The 24,888-nt window shown below is 47.1% G+C and overlaps 1 protein-coding gene across 1 annotated transcript; it reads right to left on the bottom strand.

Annotated features, from left to right (window-relative positions):
- Positions 1-1,897: 1,897 nt before the first annotated feature.
- On the bottom strand, positions 1,898-24,560 carry UBE2S (ubiquitin conjugating enzyme E2 S). The gene is made up of 4 exons (XM_054993453.1): positions 24,123-24,560; positions 18,120-18,267; positions 16,320-16,510; positions 1,898-3,505 (listed from the first exon to the last, which is right to left on the bottom strand). The coding sequence occupies exons 1-4, from the start codon at positions 24,123-24,125 to the stop codon at positions 3,215-3,217; spliced, it is 633 nt and encodes a 210-aa protein (XP_054849428.1). The 5' UTR covers positions 24,126-24,560; the 3' UTR covers positions 1,898-3,214.
- Positions 24,561-24,888: the final 328 nt, after the last annotated feature.

Raw genomic sequence — 24,888 nt, 5'->3', positions numbered from 1 at the left:
ATGTTTAAATAGGTTCATTATATTCAATCTGTATGCCTGTTGGGTGGCTTCACCTGCTGAGTTTCCGTCTTATTCCAGTTGTAGATCCTGGCTGAATATGACACAAGGAACAGAATCAGGTGGTAGAATCCTAAAATAGCTGAATGAACTGTACTTCTTTAAGGGGGGAAAGGATGCAAGATCTTTAGAGTACACTCCTCTAAGGTAGGTAAGTCCAGATAGGTTTTTATTCTGAAGCAACAACAGGAACCAGGGGTCTTCAGAGGCTAAGAAAAGCCTCTAAATTTTGTCCTTAAGGTACCACTGGACTTTCCCTTTATTTAGTCCCTCATGTAGAAAAGCTGAAATTTGCAAGGAGGAATTTGGCAGTGCTAGGATCTCTCTCCCTTTGTTCATTTTCTTCTGGGGGAAAGTACTGAAAAATGGTACTACACCCCCAGGAGGAAAGAACAGCCCATTCTACTCCTGCAGAGCGTCACCACCTCCTTCTGCTGCATGTATGAACCAGGTTTCCAGTCAGAAACAAAGGTGATAATCTTGGCTTTACAAGCCAGAGTTCTGATTTCTTTCCCCTTCCAGCTTCTAACCCAATTTTGCACCCCACAAAGCTGACATATGACTAGGACTGAAAAGAGGGGAGGAGGAGGAGAAGGGAGGGTTATATAACTGCTCTCCCGCCTTCTTGCTTCATAGAGTTTTAACCACAAGCCAGTTAGTGTTGATCTGCCCCTAATCCCCCTGCAGAAAGGATGCTGTAAATATGGTTGTAAGGAGCTTGTGATAATCAGCAGGGATAGTGAGGGGAGGGGACACACAAAGGGCCCATCACCTCATTTTGAAATCTTGCTCTATATCTTGCCTTCGTCCTCTCTACACCCAGCAACATTTGCGAAATGCATGAGAGGGCAGCAAAGACAATTACTGAAAGCTACCAAGAATCCTCTCTATTTCCAAAGGAAGGGATCAAACAGAAAGCATCCCTCTCCTATCTCTGGCTTTGAATATGGTAAGTGACCACCATCTGGTGGACAGAGTGAAAAATTGCAGCAGCATTCAGTGTCTGGATGGAGCAGGAAGAGGAGGATTTGGCATTTTAATTTGCTTGCAACTTATACCAATCCACTCTAGATTTTTTTCTCCTACTCTAATAATACGTGTTAGTGCCTAATTGATAATGGAACACCCTTTGCACATGTCCAGAGAAATTTCAGCTTCTCACATTTAAAGGCTGGCATTGAAACCATGTTTCTTTGCTTCAAGTCTAAGCTTGGCAGAGGAGAAGAGAATATCGGTTTTTGAAGGAAGAGATAGCGAAGGTGGAAGGAAGAGAGGCTGTAATCCAGAACTTGGCTTCTCTGCTATGGGAGTCAGATTTATGGGGGAAAGAGACAGCCCCATTCTTACTTACTGTCAGAGGTAGATTCAGGAGGTTGTTCAGATTCGACCTCTACTCCCTGCGCCCAACACTTTTCAATCCACAGAATTGGATGAACACATAAGGATCCACACCAAAAGGCCCCCAAAAAAGCACAACACCTTCTAAAACAAGGAGTGCAACACCTTCTGAAGCGCAACACCTTCTGAATCAAGGAGAGCTTAAACACAAGACATGCTCTTTTTGAAGGGCGCACTCCACCTTAGGTGGCTTCTTTCCTGCCCTATCTCTGGAAGTCCCAGCACACAGCAAGTAGCACACACAGCAATCACAAGGCATTTGCACAAAAATCTCTCTGGTCTTTTTTTCTCCAAATTTGTTTAAGTGATGAGGCGCTAGAATGAGAACGAAGTGCAGCACTGCCCCCTGCTGGCTACAGACACTCCTGAAATCGGCCCCATCACCAGCAAATTCAACATGAATCACGAAGTGGCCCGCAAATCTCACCCTAAGCTCCAGCTTTTTTTTTCCCCCTATGGAACCAGGTGCAAAAGGAAGCACACAACAAATGTACTACAGTCCACGCATGCAGTCAAAGAAATGCGCACAGACCCCAAGCCGGACAAGACGTGTTGCCTACATGCTGTCTCACAACAGATATTTAAAAGTCACAGTACGCAGGCAACACTTGGCTATTTGGTGGGGCTGCACAGCCTGTACAAGCTGTGGAACAGACTGACTTCAGCACTGTTCTAAGCTGCCTCTGTTCTTTTTATTACCCAGAATTGTGTTCACATGTGCATAAATGGGCTGAAAGCAAGCTCATGCATTATGTAAACCATTTTAGCAAATTGCCAAGCTACTCATCTGCAAAACCACTGGCACGTCACTCACCTCTTTAGACTCCACCTCGGATCCTTGCCTCTTTCCACCTCTGGCAAGACAATCTAAACTGAGGGGTACAAGAAACACCCCACCCAACACACCTTGAACACACCACAGTGGCTGTGCACCAGCATTTTAAAATGTGTGAACTCAGCTGCATAGTAAGCAGTCAAGTCGGCTTTGCATCGTTAGATCTCCAGTGGAAATTGGCCTGGTGACCTTCAAGAGCTCACATGCAGGACATAAAACTGATGGCTATCCAGTCTCGCCCCAGCTTCTGATAACCGGGTATATTCCTCCTCACCATGGAGGCTCCATTTAACATTCATGGCTAATACACAAACAGACTTCCATATATTTGCTTAACCTTGCAGGAAGTTTTCTAAAATAGTGGCCACATCCCATGGCAACGAATCCCTGAATCATGTCTTCTTAAACACATAATTCTATGTTTGTTTATCAACAAACTGCTGAGCTACTCTGAGGTCTCATGGTAAGAATCCTCTTTTCACCCTGCTTGGCGCAGTCCATGATTTGATAAGCCTCTACCAACTTCCCTCAAACACAGTCCACCCCCCTCCAAAACACATCATTAAATCCCCCACCTTTTCAATCTTCATCCCACCCCTTGTCTGGCTCTATGACATCCTTTTCAAGATGCAGCATTATGTCCTCCATGGGAGGACTGCCCTAAATTCATATGAGGGCACCACTGTACATTAAGAGCCACCCTTAGAAAAAAAGGCATTTAATAGATTTTTCTGCTTTTATAATTTAAATAACTTAAAGATTGAAAAGAAAAATCCAACAAGGGTGAGACAGAGTTGGACTGCAGCTTCAAATGTCAGACAGGAGAGGAACAGAGAGGAGAAATGGAGGATGTACTGTGAAAGCCCGATACCCGCCACCCACCCCGTGTACCAGACCCCGCCCACCCCCACCCCCCTCGGTCCCCTAGAGCCGCCGAAGTGCTCGTTTCTTGTCGGTTTTCTTCTTGGAGGCCAGCTTCTTGTCCCTGTCGCCTGCGTGTTTCTTGGCCATGGGGCCCTCTCCGGAGGCGCCAGCCGAAGAGGAGCAAGGCTCAGCGGGGTCCTTGGCACGCAGGCCGGCTGAAGGCTGAGCGTGGATCTCAGTCAGGAGGCGGGCCCTGGAAGCGTACTCCTCATAGTTCTCTAGCAGGAGGCGCCCTGCTTCTTCATTCAGGGCTGACTCCGGATTGGGGTGGATGAGCAAACACTTGATAGTCTGTGGCAGGAATGAGAAAGGGGGAAAAAGTCAAATTTGCCACCAGAAGCAGAACTCAAGTCAAAAGAGTTCTGGCTCCTACAGTCCAAGGCAATTCAGGGCGCCACAATTAACCTGAGTCCAAATTTCCAGTTGGCCACAAAGTTCACTAAATGGCCTCGGGCTGGTCAATCCTCTCAGCCTAAACTACCTCACATGGCTGTTGCGAGGATGAAACAGAAGGAAAGGGAGCTATATGTACTACCCAGAGACACCTTGGGGGAAGAGCAGCCTAAAAATTTGACAATACTTATCTTAAGTAGAGGAAGTGCTGCCCTCCATCAGAATCTCACAGCCCCTGCAAAGCCCATGCTTCAGGGAGGCAGCTACCTAAACAACAAGACTTCTTCCTGATAGGCAAGCTTTCTACAGTGCAGAGAGATTCAGGAAAAGGGGTGACTGTCAAACAAGCATCCCCCATACAGGTTTTCTGAGGTGACCCAGCCCCAAGAGCTGTCTCGCGCCCTGGAACTGGCTTTCCAAAGGCAGTCATGCTACAAACAAACAAACAAACAGATACTGCAGCCTTGTCCCACACTCCTGATGTGTCGAAATCTTATACAGGCTATCACATCATCACTTAAACAATTTTGGGGGAGACCAGAGAGGGAGAGAGTAGGACAGTCACACTGTAGGGACGGGGGACGGGACGGGACATGCAGACACCCTAGCCTGGCAGATCTCTTCTTGGTAGCTAATGCAAAGTGAAGTATGCCAAATGCATAGAGAGGGTTTTTTTCAATTAAATCAGTCACCGGCCTTTTAACCAATTATATTTAAATATATTTGCATATCATCAGAATATCAGTTCAGGAACCTTTTGAATGTACCTGTATCCTAGCCAGAGGGCAGTTTAAAGGACAGACGAATATGAAACTGTGAAAGAGAGACCAGGGATACTGTTTACACAAACCTTGAACTGAACGACAGAAGATGTGGGACGTTGTCCCACGGCTGAGGAAAGCCCTGCCTCTAGATCCTGCAGAAGGACTCCCATCAGGACACCCTCCACCTCCCATCACCTTTTTTATTTAGCAAGATCTCAAAAATAAACTAGCAGGCCTTTAATTGATTAAAACGTGCTCTCATCTCTCAGCTAAAGCTTCAGCCCATCAATCTTCCCATTACACATTCCTTCTAAACGCTTCCAGGAAAATTTCTCCTGCTGCCATGATCCCATCTCTCTCTTCAAACTCTTTGTTTGGCTCCAAGCTCATGCTATGTTTCTATTTTATACAAAGGCCTGCCAAGCCACCTCTTAACACAGCTTGATGGGTGCTGGTTAAGCTTATACTCTCCCAGGATTTTTTTTTTAAAAAACAACTTTGACAAAGCAAAAGGGTGGTGTGTGTTACCAGGAAGGAGACACAGCGTAGGGATCCAGCACCTCCTTTGCAGGCCCCAGGATCTGGGTTAGTTACATTAGTCAAAGATCAATCCAGGTCAAATAGCCAAAAATAAGTCAGTCAGAAAAATAATGGAGCAACAAGCGGAGGTCCTTCTCCAAGTGGCGGCAAGAAGAGAACTGAGGGAAGGTCACGTGACCATTTGGGCGGGAAACGGTTATTGTGAGGCTCGTGAGCAACAGCCCCTCAGGAGCTCTACAAAGCGATGAAGAATTCTCCAGTGGCAGGCCTGTGCGTGCGCAGTCCCATGTGTGGATGCACAGAAGAACAACAATGAACAACAATATAGTAATAATAACATTTGATGTATATACCGCCCTTCAAGATGACTTAACACCCACTCAGAGTGGTTTACAAAGTATGTCATTATTATCCCCACAACAACAATCATCCTATGAGGTGGGTGGGGCTGAGAGAGCTAGTGTCAGGTCCAGTGTATATGTAAACTGTACTGACTCCATTTTCTAATGCTTCTAGTGCTTAAGTGTTTTCCCCACAGGTGCACCGGCTCCCAGGCCGACTTCTCACCATGCGAGATTGTTATGTCTAACACCGTTCCACCAAGGATTGGCCTTGAGAGAGAGCAACTTTCCCGAGACTGAAAGATGTTGTTTTGAGAACTATGGGGGGAGGCTGGTGCAGCTGGGAATTGTTACTTTGTACCTCATGTTCTGCTCTTCATTGGTAACAATGATCTTGTACCATCCTGAGTCTCCTATTCAGGACAGTGGACTATAATGAACCATTTCTCCAGTAAAGTTTCCTTATTCAAACAACGGACTCTTGTTTGCTTGCAAAGGGGAACCTGTGAGAAGGACATTATTTAGCCACAGTCTGACAGTTTGTTACCAATCATGCCTGAGTCGGGCCCAGCGGAATCCAAGGCAGTCCCAGACAGGGATCCTTTGTTTGATCCGTATGCGCCTCCCGACGAACAACCAGTGCAACCCCAGGAGCCTGTACCAACGGGGAACGGAGCTTCAACTACTACCCCTCCTCTCATCGATCTCGGCCGTGGAGGGGAAAGGCCGACAGCCGCCACCCTCCCCTTGTTCTCGTTACCCACACCGTCGGAGTGGGGACCCAGACCCCGAGAAACGAGGGAGCGCAGGGCCAGTGGGGTGCACCAACAATTATCCATGGACGGGCGCCGGAGCCTAGAGACAGTCCCTGAATTTGACAGCAGCCAACCGTGGCTGTTTTGGAATAGAACGACCGAGCACACGGAATGGGATACGTCCCGCCGTGGCATCCTAAGTTGGGATTATTCGGAACTTGCCCAGTGGAAGGAGCCACAGGAGGTTCCTGAATCAAGTTGGGTGCAGATGCAAAATCGCACCCTTGCTGTGGATTCCGGCATTTCGGCAGTGACGGGCCTAGCCAAAGGAATTCTAGCAGCGAGATCGCAAGACGATCAGGGAGACCCCACCCTGGGGGCCGTTTTCCCCGGTAGCCGCCGCCGCAGGAGGTGCTACGATGGGACAATCGGGTCCCAGTCGAGTCCAACAGCTGGAAGCTAGATTGATCGACATGGAGGACAGCCTAGCTCATGCCATACATCTGCTCTCGGTGATGGTAGCAGGCGAGAGACCATCACCTGAAGAGATGGCCGTACAAATAGCAACACTACAAAGCGTTATTCCCCATATGAGGGATATCGTCCCGTGGCAGCCGCCGCATTCAAGTTACCCTGCTGAGAGTGAAGAAGGATCCCGCCTGACTGGCGAAGGCCCGATCGACCCTCCCAGATTGGAAGGAGAGGAGGAAACCTACCCTGGAGACCCGGGAAAACCTCCCTCGGAACCACCTAGACTGGATGAAATTCCGCCTCCCGGGGATACTCCAGTTGAGGTGCATGGAGAAGCCCCAACGGAACCCCCTAGACCGGACGGAGATCCACCTCCCGGAGATACTCCAGCTGAGGTGCCTAGAGACGTTGAGGAAGGGCCAACCCGTCCGACCACGTCGCCGGTGATACCCCCTCCAGCTTCCCCAATAACGGTCCGGCCGGATCAGTCAGAAGAGCCTCCGGCTCCTCCAAGGGAGGGATCGCCTCACCGACCGCCAGAAGTTGTTCCCATTCAGCAAATCCCAAGGGAAGGTCTACCAGTGCCACAGGAACAGCCCCTGCTTCCCAGAGTAACGACGCCGGGAGGGGCAAGCCCGCGCGGCCCAGCACCCATCAGGCCTTCGCCGCTGCGGCCCCTCCCGCTTCGACCGCAACTAATACCTCTACAGCAACCGGTACGTTTGCCTCTAGACCAACCAATATTACCACCTCCTAATCAACCGGTGGGGCCTATACCCCTACGACCCCGCCGACCCGCCCCTCAGCGGCCGATCATGGCCCAACCTCTACGGCCACCTCCACCTCAACCGCTACTGCCAACGCCTCCGGTGTTGCCACCACCAGCCCGGCCGCGGTTGCCGCTTCCAGCCCAGCCGTTACTACCGCCACCAACCCAACCAAGACCACCGCCGCCAGCCCAGCCGGTGTTACCGCCGCCAGCACAGCCGGTGCCGCCACCACCAGCCCAGCCGGGGCTACCGCCGCCAGCACAGCCAGCACCGCTGCCACAACCATGGCCCCAACAACCCCTCCTCGTGCCGCAAGGGCCATTGATGGTTCCGATGGACTTTTACCCAGCACCAGCTCCAAGACAAGACCTCCCCATGGGCTGGGTGAAACTAGAAGCTACTTTTGACGGGGATCCCTCCAAACTGGGATTTTTCCTAGTGCAGGTAGTACAATTCTTCAACCGGTGGGGACACCTCTTTGGTTCCGAGGCCAGCCAAATTGAGCATCTCGGTTCTCGTTTGCAAGGCAAAGCAGCAGACTGGTATGTAGGACTATACAATATTGGGGCCCCGGAACTTAATACCCTCCAGGGGTTGGTGGATGCTATTCGAGCACAATACGAAGACCCCTTAGAGGAAACTAGGGCCCGAACAGAATTGCAAGCCATTAGACAAGGCAGCATGTCGGCAAGAGACTATGTTACGAAATTCCGGCAACTAGCTGCTAAATGCCCTAGGTGTGAGGAATCCACCAAAATTATTCTGTTCAAACAAGGGCTGAACCCGAGACTTCTAGATAGAGCCCTTATGCAGGACAACCCTCCTACTCTATTGGGGTGGATCCAACTCGCGTGCGAAGTTGAAAATCGCATTTTGGAAGTCCGCTTGGTTGAACAACAACAGCAAACGGGACAAAGACGCCCTCTGACTTTACAGAAGGGAGGACGGGGTGTTGGGTACGCAACTCGCAGAGCGAGAGATGCTAGATGGCAGCAAGGGTTGTGTTTGCAATGCGGACAAGCCGGTCACTTTGCAGCACAATGCCCCTACCGGCCTGTGCAAAGACCTCCACTCCAACTACGGCGTTGCTACATTAATTTCCAACAAGATAACTGGGTGGACCTTCTCCCTCTAGCTGAGTTCTCATACAACAACAGTGTACATGCTTCCACTGGGGAGGCTCCTTTCAGGGTTGTATATGGAACTCATTTCAACCCTTTCCCGCTGGACGCTCCCCCTCTTCATTCCCCTAGTTCGCCGGATGTATCCTCATGGTGGGGGGAGGCCGCTCACCAATGGACTCTTATAAAACAACACCTCGAGAAAGCCAAGCAGGATTACAAAAAATACGCAGATCGCCATCGTGCGGCCGGTTGGGATTTACATCCTGGAGATCATGTCTACATTTCTACCAAGAATTTGAAACTGGCCCAAACCAGCCGCAAACTAGCATTAAAGTTCCTTGGACCTTTTCCTGTGCGCAAAGTAATCAACAAAGTGACTGTTGCCGTAAATTTACCCAAAAATTTGCGCCATGTTCATGATACATTCCATGTCAGTCTCTTAAAAAGAGCCCCAACCGATGACAAATGGCACGTCAAGGCTCCACCCATCCCAACTCTAATAGATGACCAAATACACTATGAGGTACAACAAATTCTGGACTCTAAATTCAAACGTAACCAGCTTTTTTACCTCATTAGGTGGAAGGACTTTGATTCTGGTTATGATGAGTGGGTGAACTCTGTACATGTTCATGCTCCTAGATTAACTAAAGCTTTTCATACTCGCTACCCATACAAACCGGGGGGGAGTTTGTTTTAGGGGGGGCAGAATGTCAGGTCCAGTGTATATGTAAACTGTACTGACTCCATTTTCTAATGCTTCTAGTGCTTAAGTGTTTTCCCCACAGGTGCACCGGCTCCCAGGCCGACTTCTCACCATGCGAGATTGTTATGTCTAACACCGTTCCACCAAGGATTGGCCTTGAGAGAGAGCAACTTTCCCGAGACTGAAAGATGTTGTTTTGAGAACTATGGGGGGGGGGGCTGGTGCAGCTGGGAATTGTTACTTTGTACCTCATGTTCTGCTCTTCATTGGTAACAATGATCTTGTACCATCCTGAGTCTCCTATTCAGGACAGTGGACTATAATGAACCATTTCTCCAGTAAAGTTTCCTTATTCATACAATGGACTCTTGTTTGCTTGCAAAGGGGAACCTGTGAGAAGGACATTATTTAGCCACAGTCTGACAGCTAGAAGCTGTGACTGACCCAAGGTCCTCAGCTGGCTTCAAGTGGAGGAGTGAGGAATCAAACCCAGTTCTCCGGATTAGAGTCCCACACTCTTAACCACTACACCAAGCCACTACACCAAACTGAACAGGAGTCCAGCACCACCTATAAGACTAACAAAATTTGTGGTAGGGTATGAGCTTACATGAGCCAAAGCTCACTTCTTCAGATACCCTGAGGAGGTGAGCTATGGCTCACGTAAGCTCATACTCCACCACAAATTTTGTTAGTCTTATCGATACTACTGGACTCTTGCTCTTTTCTATTTTCACAGATCTGCAAAGCAACAGCCACCACCAGTCAGCAGAGAATACTGAGCTAGATGAACCAATGGCATAACTTTGCACATGTTCCTATGCAACTGGTAGCAGCTGCGGGCTAAAACCCCTCTCTATTGGGGCCCCACACAGCCCCTACTGTTGGTGGAGAGGGCCATGAAGTCACAGCTGACCCTGCTGGAGTTTTCAAGGCAAGAGACTTACAAAGGTGGCTTGCCACTGCCTGCCTCTGCATAGGAGGTCTCCCATCCAATTACTAACCAAGGCTGACCCTGCTTAGTTTTCGAGATCTGATGAAATCAGGCTTGTCTAGGCTATCCAGGTCAGGACTCAGCCCCTACCAGTCAGAATATACAATAGTGAGCTAGGGCAAAATTCAACAAACTTCAGGTGCCAAGTCACCATAGCACCTAGAAATTTCATTGTGGTGCGTAGTATTTTCAGCAATGATTTTATTGTTCAGCAATCCCTAGTGGAAGTAACAAAGCTTATTTATAGCTTCACGTCAGAATGTGTTGTAAGACGTAAGAAGAAATGTGCATGAAATTCTTGTCATTGCTTCTTTTTACATGTATACTTAACTTTACACTTGTCAGTGGGGGTGGATGAATTCCTTTCTTAACCAATTGCTTTCTCTACTAGCACCAATATCTAGTTAAACAAACTTTTAAAAGGAGCAATGAAATTATGATAACTTGGGAAGAAATTAGTTTAGGGTCATTGGTTGGCTTGTTGTATGACGTGATTTCAACCAAAACATTATGATGTAGCTTTACCCCTATAGATCCTATCCTGAGCAATGACCCTAGAATGCAGCATCTTTATATAAAAAAAAAATCATCGTTATGGGGCCATGCACAGACAGTGGCAGAAGTGGAAGGGAAAGCCTGTCTCAATCTAAGAATGAGCAGAATCTTATAGCAATTGATCTGCTGTTATAAAAGTGGACCAATTTAAGGTTATACGTGGAAGCATACTACCTGTCCTATTGGCAGTCTCATAGGTAAAATATAAATCAGTGCCCTATTGTTTTGAGTTACCGAGATACTTTATTACACAGTTCAAAGAAGTGGTTTGCAAACGTTTTTATCTTAGTTTTTAATTTCAAAATTTTTAAATCATTATGTAAGCCACCTTGAACTATGTGGAAAGGCACGGTATAAATGTCTAAATACATAAAACCCCTCACCAGCAGGTGAATGGAGATGGCAGCAGCAGGTTTTAAGCAGGAAGTATAGAGGATGCCACTTTCTGCTTCAACCTCCCCACCGATACTGATTAGGGGTGTGGTTGGCAGGTGGGCTGAGGAAGGAGAAGTGGAGGAGAGAAGGGAGAAACTTCAGGACAGGGTCCAATGGGATTTCCCTCCCTCACAAATTTTGTTTACTTATATACAACAGATTTGTCTTACCTTTAACACAATTACAAGAAACCGCAAAGGGGTTAGGGATTAGGTTTTGGGGCTGGAGTAATTAGTAAATAATATCTTCAAAATCCAGAAAGCTGAAAAACGAGTCCAGCTGAAGGTCCCAGGCTCAATCTCTGTAAGTCCAGGTAAAGAAGCAGGGCTGGGAAAGGCCCAGCTTGAATAAATGAGCTGTTGCTCATCTGGTTAGTTGGCAAGAAGGGCTAATGGTTTGCCTTAGGGAAGGACAGCTTTCACATGTTCAAGATGTGAAGACAGGAAGGAAAGGGGCACAAATATACTCCATCCCTTCTTAAAAATGAGATCCCACTCGATTAATACAGTGAACACATGAAACTGCCTTATACTGAGCCACACCCTTGGTCTATCAAGGGCAGTCTTGTCTATTCTCACTGGCAGCAGCTCTCCAGGGTCCCAGGTCAAGATCTTTCATATCATCTAGTACCTAATTCTTTTAACTGGAGATGCTGGGAATTCACCCAACAAAGCAGATGCTCTTCCTCTGAGCCTCAGCCCCACCCCTTTGATCTAGCACATCCCTGATTCAAGTCTCAGCCACAAACTCACAGGGTGTATATGGGCCAACTGCAAAACTCTCAGCCAGGAAAAACTCAGTGGTGGGTTATGTCTTAAACTGGTTTCTGAACTGCAAAAGGTTCAGGATGGAGTTGCCAGATTTCCAACAGGGACAGATCCACGGGAATGTACCTCATCAGTACTGGAAGAAGAATTGCTCTAGTTGCCAACCTGTTTCTGGGCACAAGTCAAAGTGCAGGTTCTTATCCTTCAAGTGTGAAACAGGCTGAGACCGGACCTTTGGCACTTACCATGAAGGGTCCTTTCTCCTCTGAGGAAAGGAGGACATCTTGGGTGTTTCCCACTGTCTAATCAGGGAGGCAGGAAGCTAAATTTACTTCCTCTTTCCTGTTGGTATGTGGGCCACCCCTTCTCTCATTTCGGTTGACTCCACACAGCAGTAATTCCCCCCTTTTTCGTCCCTAGATTTCTGTTTAGTCTCTGAGTTATTTGTCCTGAAACATGATTGATTAGTCTCTATGAGTTAGGAGAGATAGGATAGAATAAACATGCAGCACCAAGGAGGAAAAGGTAAGATAGTAAAGAAGACAAAAGACCTGGGAGGGCAAGATGTCCTCCTTTCTTCAGAGAAGGACCCTTCATGGTAAGTGTCCAAAGGTCTGTTCTCCCTCTGAGGCGGAGGACATCTTGAGTGCTCCCAAAGTAGTTACTCCTAATTGGGTGGGATATGGTCCTCGCCTTGAATTATGTGCTGCAGCACTCTCCTTCCAAATGCAGCATTCGCTGAATTATAGAGGTTTAGCCTGTAATGTCTCACCAAGTGGCAGTTTTGCAGACCTCTTCCACAGATACATTATTTCTGAATGCTGCATTAGTCGCTGCATTTCTCAAGGAGTGAGCTGTAATTCCCTTAGGTACCTCCTTGTTGGATGCCTTGTATGCTTCCGCAATGCAGAATCTAATGCTGTTGCCAACAGATGTTGCTGACATTTTCTTCCCTGTGTTAGGCTCTGATTCTCTGATAGCCTCGGTTCTGGTGAGGTACTCTGAGGGCTCTCCTGACATCCGGACAGTGCCACTCTTTCTCCTTGGCCTGTCTGGGGTCAGGGCAGAAGGGTGGAAGATTGATTTCCTGAGACCTGTGGAACTTACAGTACGCCTTGGGAATGAATGTTGGATCCGTGCCAGGACCCCCTTGTCCTTATGGAAAATGCACAGGTGAGGCTTCAGGGATAGCACGCTGAGTTCTGGTTGATATGATGGTCACGAGGAATCATGCCCAAGGGAGGATGTTCTTCCTTTTTGTCCAGCTGACAAAGGCCTTCCAGGTGGTATTATATATTTTGATGGTTGATCTCTTTCTAGAGGCTAGCATGGTGTTCACCACTTGTGGGAGGTATCCTAGCTTGGATAGGTAGTCCCTCTCAACCTCCGGATGGTCAGGCACAACCAGTCCGAGTGGAGGTGCCATATCAGGACCTGTTAAAGAAGGTCCAGGACAAACTGGAGGGGCAGTCAACATTCGGTGCAGTGTGGAAAACAAAGGGCATCTTGGCCACCAGGGGGCTATCACTATCATGTATGCCCCTTGCTCTGTGATTTATCTTAGTAGTTTGGGTATGATTGTTATGGGGGGAAAGGCGTACAACAGGCCCCTCGGCTATTGTGATGTGAGCGCATCTGATCCCTCCACCTGTGGGAGCTGGTACCGGGACAGGAACCGGGGTATCTGGTAATTCAGGTGAGATGTGAATAAATCCATTATGGGGTGGCTGAAGTGGTCTGTCACTGCTTGAAATACTTCCCTCTTGAGGGACCATTCTCCCAGCTGTATCGTCCGTCTGCTGAGCCAATCGGCTTCAACGCTGTCTGAGCCCCTAATGTGCTCTGCTTGTATAGATGACAGATGTGGCTCCACCCATGTGAGTATCTTGGTCGCTTCATTGAGTAGTCTGGTTGAACAGGTTCCTCTTTGTTTGTTGATATAGACTTTCTCTGACATGTTGTCCATGCGAATCAAGATATCCTTTCCAACTACGTGGTCAGAGAAATGTGTCAGGCCAGCCTGATTGCCCTCATCCCGAGGAGACTGATGGGGAGGTAGGATTCCTCCACGAACCATCGTCCCTGAATTGAGCAACCCTCCAAGGATGCTCCCCAGGCATCTGTGAAGAGTTGGATAACTCAAAGGACTGTGAGCTGATCTCCTGAGGGTTCTGGGCAGCGCCTTTTTCTTATCCCTTGTTTGCACCAGGATCCTTTCGAGTGTGTCCCCAAAAGAGACTGTCACCATGGAAGGGGTAGTCCATAAGAATGAACCTGCAGCAGAGGTCAGCTGGCCAGACTTGAAGCCACAATAACCTTCGGGCCACTGTTGCCGAGGCCATGGCTTGGGATGAAAAGTATATGGCATCCAATGTGGTATCCGCTGCAAAGGTGCTGGCTTTAAGGATTCTGTTGGCCCCTTCCGAGAGACGTCGGCTGTTTCCTGGAAGCAGCTGTAGTAACTTATGCACCCACACCACAGAAGCTCTGGCTACAATGGAGGCCATGACGGAGGCTCTAATAGCCATGGCCAAGGCTTTTGGACTCTCCTGAGGGCGCTCTCTGCTTTTCTGTCCAGGCTGTCCTTCACGGATCTCTGGCCTTCCTCTGATAGGAGGCCCTAGGACTGCAGAGCAGCCACCGGGGTGTCGATCCTCGGCACCTGCAATAACTCACTGGCAAAGGATGGTAAGGCATATAATTTCTTTGCTGCATTAGAACATTATTTGTTGGCCCATGGCATTTCCCATTTGGCTTTCATTTCTCTCTCAAAATACTCAGGGAATGAGAAGACCTTTTCTGGTGTGTCTGCCCTAGGGAAGAACTCCGTGTACCCTTTGGACTTTGCAGATGCTTTGCCTGATTTGGGATCCTCTTCCTCCCATTTTAGTACTTCTTGCAGGTCAAGAGCTGCCAGGGACTTTGAGAGGAGATACTGATTTTAAACAGCCTGTCTGCCTGCTCCGGAATGGTGACCGCCTCCTCCCCTCTTCTGAGGGGAACTCGCCCTCCTCCCTGTCATCACTGTCAGAGGACAGCTCTCCAGCCCAGGGGAAGCCCTTGTCCTTATCCTTGACTTGGGTGGACTTTTGGGCTAACTTGGTGGGCCATTTGGCTGCTGCCTTTCTGGGTTTGTCTTTTGGGCCTGGTAGATGGGAGTGGGGGAGGACAATTTGTTGCTGGCCCTGGAAAGAGGTTGACACAGCTTGGAGAGCTCATCTCTCATGGTCTACTTTATTAAGGAGAGGTCAGCTGAAAACGCAGGGCCAAAATCATCAGGCACATTGCCCATCCTGGTAGAGCCGCTCTCATTCAAAGACAGGTGCTGATTCAAGCAGGAAGGCCCTGCAGAAGTGTGTCCACGTGCGAGGTTGGCCAGCACATTGTCTGAGGCTGCATGGGGCTTAGCGCGCTTGATACCGCTTTTTCCCGCCTTTTTTGCGGCCTGCTGGCTAGTGCTGCAGTCAGCCTCCAGGCAGAGCTGTGCAGAAGATCCAGCCTCTGTCTGCTGCCGCCGGGCGCATCTGGCAAGGATACACAGCTCTAAGGCTGGAAAGTTGCCGGGAGCTCGCTCCAGCCGTGAAGGCAAGACGGCACTGGGAGGCTCGGAATCTGACACTGCCGCCGCAGGGAAGCCTGTTTCCTTGTCTTCCTCTCCCATGATGCTTCCATTGGAGTCTGCTAGCTCCATAGTGGAGCCGCGTACACTCCCATAGAATAGATCACTGAAGGCATGTATAAAGAGGAGAGGAGAGAAGGAAGGATAAGAGTAAAGACTAAAGAAAAGGCAGTACAGAGAAGAATATGAATCAGATAGACTAAAGTGAAAGTGGAATAAAGGCCTAAGAATCAGCAGAGAGATCTGCTGCTGCTACTGCTCTCCCTGGAGGCAGGAAAGAACTGGGAGAAGGGGTGGTCCATGTGCCACCAGTAAAGAGGAAGAAAATTTAACTTCCTGCCTCCCTGATTGGACAGTGGGAAACACCCAAGATTGTCCTTCACCTCAAAGGGGAACTGGATATTTTTAAAGTTGCTTGTTTGTGGACAAACTTGCCCAACAGTTACATTTTGTGTGCCCCTCTACAGACATCAGGTCACATCTCATCTGTGGAACTCCCTCTCTGTTTTTTATCTGGTGACTATTGAGCATTATACTAGCAAGAGTTAGTAGTTACAGCCAGGAGAACTTGGTTCAAATTCACGTGTGCAAAGAAGGGAGCGGCCTTAGTTATCGTGATACATTTGGCAGTTTTTTTATATTTATTATTCATCATTTTTGTTTTTAAAAACGTGTTTTGTTGTAGATATTTTTATACTATGCAAGCTACCTCAAGTATTCCATTGAGAAGTAACCTAAAAATACTTTTCAAGCATCTCCCTACCAGGAAGTACAGGACTTCAGGATCAAGAAGAGAGACCCATGCACCACAGCCTAAACTGAGCTTCAAACACCCCATTCTGTGGCCCCATCATCTGAAACAGTCACTCACCAGCAGGACGTGCCGGATGCCCAGTTCTGCTTTCCAATCCTTTTTGAGGACATTTACGCAGATCTCACCATTGGCACCCACATTGGGGTGGAAGATTTTGGTCAGGAAGTAGCCTTTCGGCGGGCTGGCTGGGAAGTCCTTGCCAAGGATCAGCTTCATGCGGAAGAGGCCTCCAGAGTACGGCGTCCCCTCTGCAGCACAGTCAGTAGGAGAAAGGACTCTCAGCAACGTTTCAATGTGGACGTCCTCCTCACACCCCACACAGACAGCAACAAGGTTTGAACCACCCAAGATCCCCAGTGCTCAACAGACATGTGCGCATGACTACCTGTGGGCACTTCCAATTTTGCTTAACCCCAAGATCACACAGCTTGGAATTAAACCTACTTCAGAGACCAGTTTCTCCCTAATGACCACAACTACACCCTTCAAATGAAAACTTTTCACCTGGTGCATATACTGGCTTCATCTGCTTAGGAACTGCAAGAGATTGAAACCTCACTAGCCATAACAAAAACTACCACTGACCGATTCCCTGACTGCTGGAAGGCCTGTCCTGGCCAATTCCTAGATGAGGTTTCAGTGGCTCCATTCTTGCTTTAATATTTATTTCCAGAAAACGAGAAATATTTTAATAGCTCAGATAAAAAGCTGAAAATCTCAGCATACCAAATTCTACACTCCTTCCCATTACCAAATGCTGTTGCTGCCGCTATCTATGGTGTTTTCCACAGGGTGACAGGCTTGCAGCTAAAACTGCACAGCAGCCACAAGGCTTCCACACAGCCCATTTCCCTGGTAGTTCCCCCCCCCCAAATTGGTGATTTTATAGCATTATGTCAACGCCAATGATTTGAGGACCACTGCTTTGGACAGTTTTAAAAAGGGATTCCAGTTAGTAATGGAGAAGGCTAGCTATGATGGCTTAGTGGAATCTCCATGTTCAGAGGCAGTATACCTGAATACAGTTTGAGGTGTTGGTCTACAGTAGAGTCCAGTGGCACCTTAGAAATCAACAAGATTTTCAGGGTATGAGCTTTGGAGTCAGAGCTCCCTTCTTCAGTTATGAATACCCTACTCATATTTGAAGAAGGGAGCTCTAATTCTCAAAAGCTCATACACCAAAAATTTCATTGATCTCTAAGGCACCACTGGACCAGTTTGGTGTAGTGGTTAAGAGTGCAGGACTCTAATCTGGAGAGCCGGGTTCAATTCCCCACTCCTCCACTTGAAGCCAGCTGGGTGACCTTGGGCTAGTCACGGCTCTCTGGAGCTCTCTCAGCCCCACCCACCTCACAGGGTGTTGTGTTGTGGGGATAAAAATGACATACTTTGTAAACTGCTCTGAGTGAGCATTAAGTTGTCCTGAAGGGCGGTATACAAATCGAATGTTATTGAATCAAATGTTGTTGTTATCTAATTTTGCTAGTATATTTGAATGCAAGCTACTGGGTGGGCAGACAAAAGCTGTTGCCTTCAAACTGTGATTATTTATTAGCTCTTGGGAATGATCTGACCAGCAGGGGCCATTCTGATGAATACCTTTAGCCTAGGTCCACAGGTTCTTTTGATGCACTTTTATGCTCCCTGTGGAAGACACACAACACAAAACATCTCCCCCCCCCCCAATATCTACTAATGAGGCCCTTTTCCATTCTTGCTGAACAGAATCCTCTAAGCCTAGTTTTCGTATTGAGCCACAAGGGGGAGCTCCCCCACAAATGAGAGGAGCCCTTGCACATAGAACCCTCTCATTCCTGCAGCATTTAAACAGAGAAAACCCGAAATGTCCCTTCTTACCTGGTCCCTCAATGGTGACCTGCACGTCTGTAATATCTTCCTCGTTGGGGAATACCTTAATGCCCTCAGGTGGGTCTGACGTCAGGGCAGAGACTTCCTTGTACACAAGCCGAATCACATGGGGAGGCAGATTTTCCACATTGGAATTCTGAAGAAAAGAGAGCAAGGAGGGGAAAACGTGGTTCTCAACTGAACGGACTGCTGCTTAGAGTTGTCAAAAGACCACAACAGCTCTCCAGGAAGCAGGCAGGGCAGAACTCAGCTGACATCCCGCCCCCCAGGCAAACACCATCAGAAGAGAGCCCAACCCTTTCAAGTGGGACCAACAAATGTCTACTTTTTGGTTTTCCACTTGATCTTGCCTCTGCAATTGTTTAATAAGAAATATTAAAGAAATGTGACTAACATTGGTGTCAGATCTAGCATTGTCAACAACCTAGAGAAAGCGTCCTATCCCTTGAACAACAGTTTAGCATTTAAAAATGGACAGGTGAAGTTTTTCATGGCATGGAGGTAAGTAACATCAACCTGCTTAATAGGCAAGAGCGGCATCATACAAAAGGGAGGCCTTTCTGAAGAACAACCAGTGCCAACCTGTATATGTAGAGAGCCCAAAATTATTTTCCATTCAGACCTCCTTAGCCATGAGGAGTAAACAGCAAAGGGCAAAGCGTGGATTCTACTTTGAGTTAGCCAAAGGCATGTCCTGGATCTGTCCTGACCCTTGATGCAGTGGCACCCCGAGTTAGGACATAATTTCCTAGGTTTAATCTAGGAAAGCTAAAGCCTTTTAAAAAGAGGTGCCAGCTTCCCAAAGACTTGACATGAAATGTTGCCCCTGCAAGACAGCTGCTTGAAAACAAATTGGAGGGCTTAGAAGTTCTGACCCCGCCTCTCCTCTTCCACCAGTACATTTACATGCAAGTATGCTCTGCCATCATGCTCTTTCAAGCAGTTATGCTACAACAGAAGTGGGCATTTGTTTCTAAATTGTACACAATTCCATTGCATTTTTTCCCTTCGGTCAACATCCAAAGTCAAGAACTGTGCAAGAAAAACTTATTTTAAAAAGATAACAACCTTGGTCTCTGACCACTATTTAAGTGGACTCCTCCACTGAGCTCATCACATGCCCCCCCCCAATAAAGCCATGCAACTTTTGTTTTAAAAGCATAACAGTGCATATACCCCACGCTAGAGAAACATCCAGAAAGACACAGTGTGTGGAGGTGGGGAGAAAGTTGACTAAAATAGGCTTGCAAAAAGTAAATCACCTGGTTGCTCGTGGCAAGCAAGAACCAGGCCAGCATTTCTATAGAGTCTGCCTCCCATCCCCAGTCATGTATCACTGTGCATGAATTGAGAGCAGGAGCTGCAAGGCCGAAATAAAGCTCTAAATGGGACAGGTCCTCAAACAGGATTCACTAGTTTGTATATGTGACAAAGAAAAAGAAATAATGGAGACAATTCCTGCTGAAAATGTAGAAACAGGGAGTTAGCTAAACCTCTAAGGATCAAGGAGCAACCCCCCCCCCATTTCTGTTCCCTACTTTTCCTGTACACAAACTCTCACTGTGGCTAGCATTTTACTCTCCTAATTGCCATGTGTATGCCAAGAAACAAGCCATGTAAGCTTCACAGCTTCCAGCCTTCAAAAGTATTATTTCTGAGGCTCAGCTTCAAATGCTACCATACTTTTTCCTCTTTCTGAGTGATGGGGGAGCAAGCTTTTATGGAAAGGCATGTATATTACTATTATGTTGCAAAAGCTGCCAAACCCAGTGCAGTGGTTTATGTGCCAATCTCACAATATAGCATTTAAACATGCTAGTTCAAAAGCAATTCTGGAGGAATCGTCTTGTCATACCTTGAGTGAGAAATCCATTAGATTTCCCACAAAACCTCACAGCATTTTCTGAAAGAACACACACAAACAAGCAGAGAAAATTGTAAAATGCAGCTGAAAGGCCCTTCTCTCTGGGGCTATCCAGACATTAACCCGTTTTACCCTCGCACATTTCCAGAGGGAATGACCTTTTAGCAGTTGATTTACAGCTCACATAAGTCTCTTCCAGAGCTGAAAAAGAACTGCCCACTTCCCCACTTAAAAAGAGAGATCAGGATCGTAACCTGCCCCCTACCTTGCAGCCACTGTCTCATTGCCCGAGTCAATGGCTCAAACCAAAAGGTTCCATGCTTACTTGAACATGCAGTTCCCCCAAGCTCTGAAAGATAAAACCTTCTTAAAAACCAGAAAATTCATTCTCACAGCTGAAGGGAGATCCCACATACCAACAGTTACTTATTTACGTTTTTTATAGTCTACCTTTCTCACCAAGATGCGAGACATATTACAGACTATACAATCGACTGCTGGGACATTCCATGAACAATGGAATAGGGTAGGCAAATGCAAAAGTAGACGATATCTAAAAACAAGCAGAAATCTGATGTGGAGCTGAAGCAAAGCATAATTAATCATGACGTATTAAGCAGTGTAGAAACTACACAATAGGAACATACTTGGAACAACAGAGAGTACACAGTATTATAATCTACGGTTGCTATCCCTTTACCAACACATCTCTTTGAATCATAACCCTCCTACCTGTGGGGGAAAAAACCGCCTTGAACAATTCAGTTTTGCACAGTTCACAGAAAGCCAGGAGAGTGGGAGACCTCCTAACTCATGCACACTCAAGAATACACCAGGAGATAGAGGAGGGGGTAGGCCTGGCTGAAGCCCATTCCCACTCTCCCCTAAGGATTCTCTTTGGAAAAGGAGATATCACACACCACACTATTTACTAGCTGATGGACACCTGTCAATACTCATCTGCATCCTTTCAGAAGGAATCAATTGACTGGCAAGGATAACCAATGTTGGCACACAAGCCAAATCAAGCTCTGCTGAAGGAAGCTCCGCGCACTTTGGGAGGCCCAAATCTAAAAGCCCTGAGCAACATGCAACTCTTTAACTTTACATGTATGGGGAAGGGGGACTGTTTGCCACCACTTTGCTGTCATTTCACTGAAATGTAATCTTCATTAAATATCGTTAAAAAGCCATTTTCAGCCTCCCTCCAATTTTAGACCAATTCTGTGGGGATTCTTTAAAAAAGCTCACTAGAAAGAAGCAGTTGCCTTTTGCCAGTTGATTTTCTGACTGCACAAGTCTCTTTCAGAGCTGCACTCCCCTCTCCCCCACCCCTGGAAAGCAGCAATCTGGTCTGGCCTTTCCTTACTACATCTCTTCTACTTTAGCCGTGTTAATTGCTTTGATTCTATAAAATCTGTAACAGCAAGTTTTAATACATTCACCAAAGCTAACTTAGCTTGATTTCCCTTCCCCCCCCCACTAGCCCACTTAGCCACTGCAAAATTCAAAATGGCCAATAACTAGTCCTGGAAAAAAGAACAAATTCTCCTTCCTGTTTACAGACCCTTCCCCTGCCTATCCACCCACTAGGTGGAGAGCCTGTTTTAAAATACTCCTAATTTGTCCCTAGTGAAGATTTTGTACATAAAACACTGCAACCATCCCAGGATCTTCTGCAGTGACCACTAAAGGACTTTCCATTTAGAAAAATTTCTGTTCAGGACAAAAAAGAATTCCTTGGGAGACACAGACCACACTGCACACTGCCCCCATATGGCTTCTTTTCTTGGGATCATCAAACACCAATGCAAACCAGATTCCATCACAAAATTCTTCCCACAAGCCCCCCCCCCCCGGCAAATATCTCAAATCCCACCAACAGTATAGAACTGCTTCTGATAAATGTTCCAGTAGTAAAGCATTATTATGGACACAGAATAGCAACAACATACCATGTTGGCCTCTGATCAGTGGATGCAGGTCTATTCTGGCATCTGAGCAGAAGAAAGCTGAAACATGGGACACCAAACCCAATGGCCAAACTGACAAAGATCCATGGCTTCTTCTGTGAAAACATTAACCTTTCCCTTTGGTCCCAAACTGTGCTCCACAAAGGGTGAAAAAGCAACCGATGGATTTGGAATTATCGTGGAACCACCTTTTTCACACACATAACTGCTGCCTGCATGAAAAAAATCTGCTGCACAAGCCCCTCCGCCCGCTTGTAAAAGATCTGTCCTTACAATTAAACACATCTGAAAGCATGCAAAGGTCAAACTTTGTGCAAGTCTCAGTATAGAAAGGACCGTTTTTAAAAGGCACTGGCCAAGGCATAATTTTTTATTCCTGTTTAGGCCACGGGCTTCCAATCAGAGTAAAAGGGTGGGTTTTTAATGTCTTGCTGGATTCATATATTTTACATTAATACTGTTTTAGGATGGGAATACCTCACAGCACCCCAAAATCTGCAGACAATAAAAAAAACCCTTCAAAACTGATTAGTGAAATAGTTTACCAGGAGGAAAGGTTTCACATTGAGGGGGGGGGGGGGGCGGGTGCACTTTTCAATGAGAGCATTAAGCAAATAAAGTTGTCCAGACACCAATGCTTCTTAACTAGAGATCCTTAACTAAAAGAAATCTGCCCTCCTGTCCAATGTAGGACTTGAGAAACAATACATCAGAATATTCAAGAGCTCTTTACAAGGCAATGGTGTATTGTTTAAATGAGAGGATAAGAACAGAAAGGCCTAAAGAAAATGTCTTGTACTAAGAAATCAAAGAAAAGTTGGCAGGGAGGGGAAGATATGCACAGAGCAACTAACTGACAGAAAGAAATGTCACAACTTTTATGCTCAAAGACTTTAAAAAATATACCTTAACAAATGTGATCTAAATCAAGCATCTAACAAAGAATCGAACATTTAGAAAAACTAATCTGACCACTATTAGAAGCAATGACTTTCTCCATTTGCAGCACAGAATGTAGAACCCCCAAGTAAGTATATCAGGACTTCAAAAAATTGTATACTGATGGCATGCCACATATCTAGGGATGAAGGGTTAACAAAGGAATGATGGGATATTGGATAAAATGGGGGTAAAGTTAAACTTCTTCCAAATATCCAATTCTTTTGGACATTCCTCATTCCCTTTTACACTTATTAAAACCCAAACGAAGTTTTAAGTGTGTGTGTTTTTAATGCTCAAAGAGTTAAAGGCCAGCCTCCAGAACAGAATACTTTTTTCCCCTTTGCACCATCTCAGGCCGAGTTACACTGACTCTTCAATTTTAAAAGAAAGTAGTTACTTTGTGGTAGAAAGTCAAAATTCCTTTCATCATCAAAAGCAATCTCCTCGGGGATTTCAGGGATCCTCTTGAAAAGGGAGGAGATTCCCCTCCACAGACCCTTCTAAAAACCTACTCCATGTCTCTCATTATTAAATTCCATATATGAAACTTTTAAGAGTGGGCCAAAACCAGAGCCCTACCTGGATCACGAGATCCCATGTCATGACAGCACAGGAGATCTCAGTCCTCTGTGCCATCCAGCCCCAAAAGCCTAACACACTAGGATCATATCACAACTTAGCAGACCCCCATGCCAGTTCCTAGATCCCACCCCCATTCTGTGCTGGAGTTTTAACAAGAAAGTTCTTTTCTTCCTTCTCCACTCCATTTCACACACACATGTACATACAAAGATGAAAGATCCCCTAAATCTTTGTACCAAGGAACTCAGGGTTCCAAGCTACCCATCTCTACAGAACCAGCTAGCAGCCACAATATCATACCGCCCCCCTCCTCCCAATTCCAGTGGGTCCCACTGAAAGAAAGGAGATCAAACAGGTGGATTTGAGTCCAGTGGCACCTTAAAGGCCAACCAGATTTTCAGGATACGAACAGGGTATGAGAGTCAGAACTCCCTTCTTCAGATACAAATATCTGACGTGGTAACTGAGAAAGGGAGCTCTGCTTCTCGAAAGCTCATACCCTGAAGATCTGGTTGGTCTCTTAAGATGCCACTGGACTCAACTCCTGTTGTTCCATTGCAGACCAACACGGGTACCCACACCCGAAACTACATTCAAACAGGTGGGCATACGGAACCAAAAGCCACTCACCATTCTGCTGGTTCTGCGTAAAGGGCTGTAGAGTAACTCAGTCTACCCCTGATCTTTGGAGGGATCACATATGCGCGTTGATCTACAGTCGATCACTTCTGGTCGAACACCTTACTTAACTACCTCCCCCCAGCACCTCGTCCCCTTGATGTGTGGCCAGGGAGCCCCAATCCTTATTGGGAAAGCCCCAAATCCCCTTCTTTAAGAAGTTCTTCCTTCCCCATGTATTTGGGGGGGGGCAATTGGAGATCGTCTTTCCTTCCTTCCCCCCCGCCAGGCTATTGTCCACTCACTTCTGCCACCCTCAGTATAAGGAGGGTGGCCGGTGGCCAGCAAACGCTTTTATAACCCTCGGTCACGGCCGGCCACACCCCTTTCGAACCCAGGCCGCCCAATCAGGCCCGTTAGAACGGAGGGGGTCCGTTCCTCCCCCCTCCCTTCTCGGGTCCTCTCCTTACGGAGGGCCGTTGACAACCAATGTCCGCGACGACCGGCAGCCAATGGGGAGAGGCGTAGTGGAGAGGCGGTGCCATGGAGCCTGATTGGAAGGATTTGAATATGAACGTTGGGGAGAGCGGCGTTTTAAAGAGAAGGAGGTTTGTTTATCCGCTAACGGTTGCGGGAAGGAACTGGGCGGAGCGAGTTTCAAAATATTCGACGGACGCGATTACTGGCCAATAGGAGTGACCATAGTGAGAGGAAGCTGATTGGGGGGGGAAGGAAAATTGACGTCGCCTAGTAGCCAATTGGCCATGAAAAAGCTGCT

This window comes from Eublepharis macularius, chromosome 12 (genome assembly GCF_028583425.1).
Source record: "Eublepharis macularius isolate TG4126 chromosome 12, MPM_Emac_v1.0, whole genome shotgun sequence".
Classification (NCBI taxonomy): Eukaryota; Metazoa; Chordata; class Lepidosauria; order Squamata; family Eublepharidae; genus Eublepharis; species Eublepharis macularius.
Note: the sequence above shows the minus strand (reverse complement) of the source record. Positions and strands in the feature narration are given on the sequence as shown.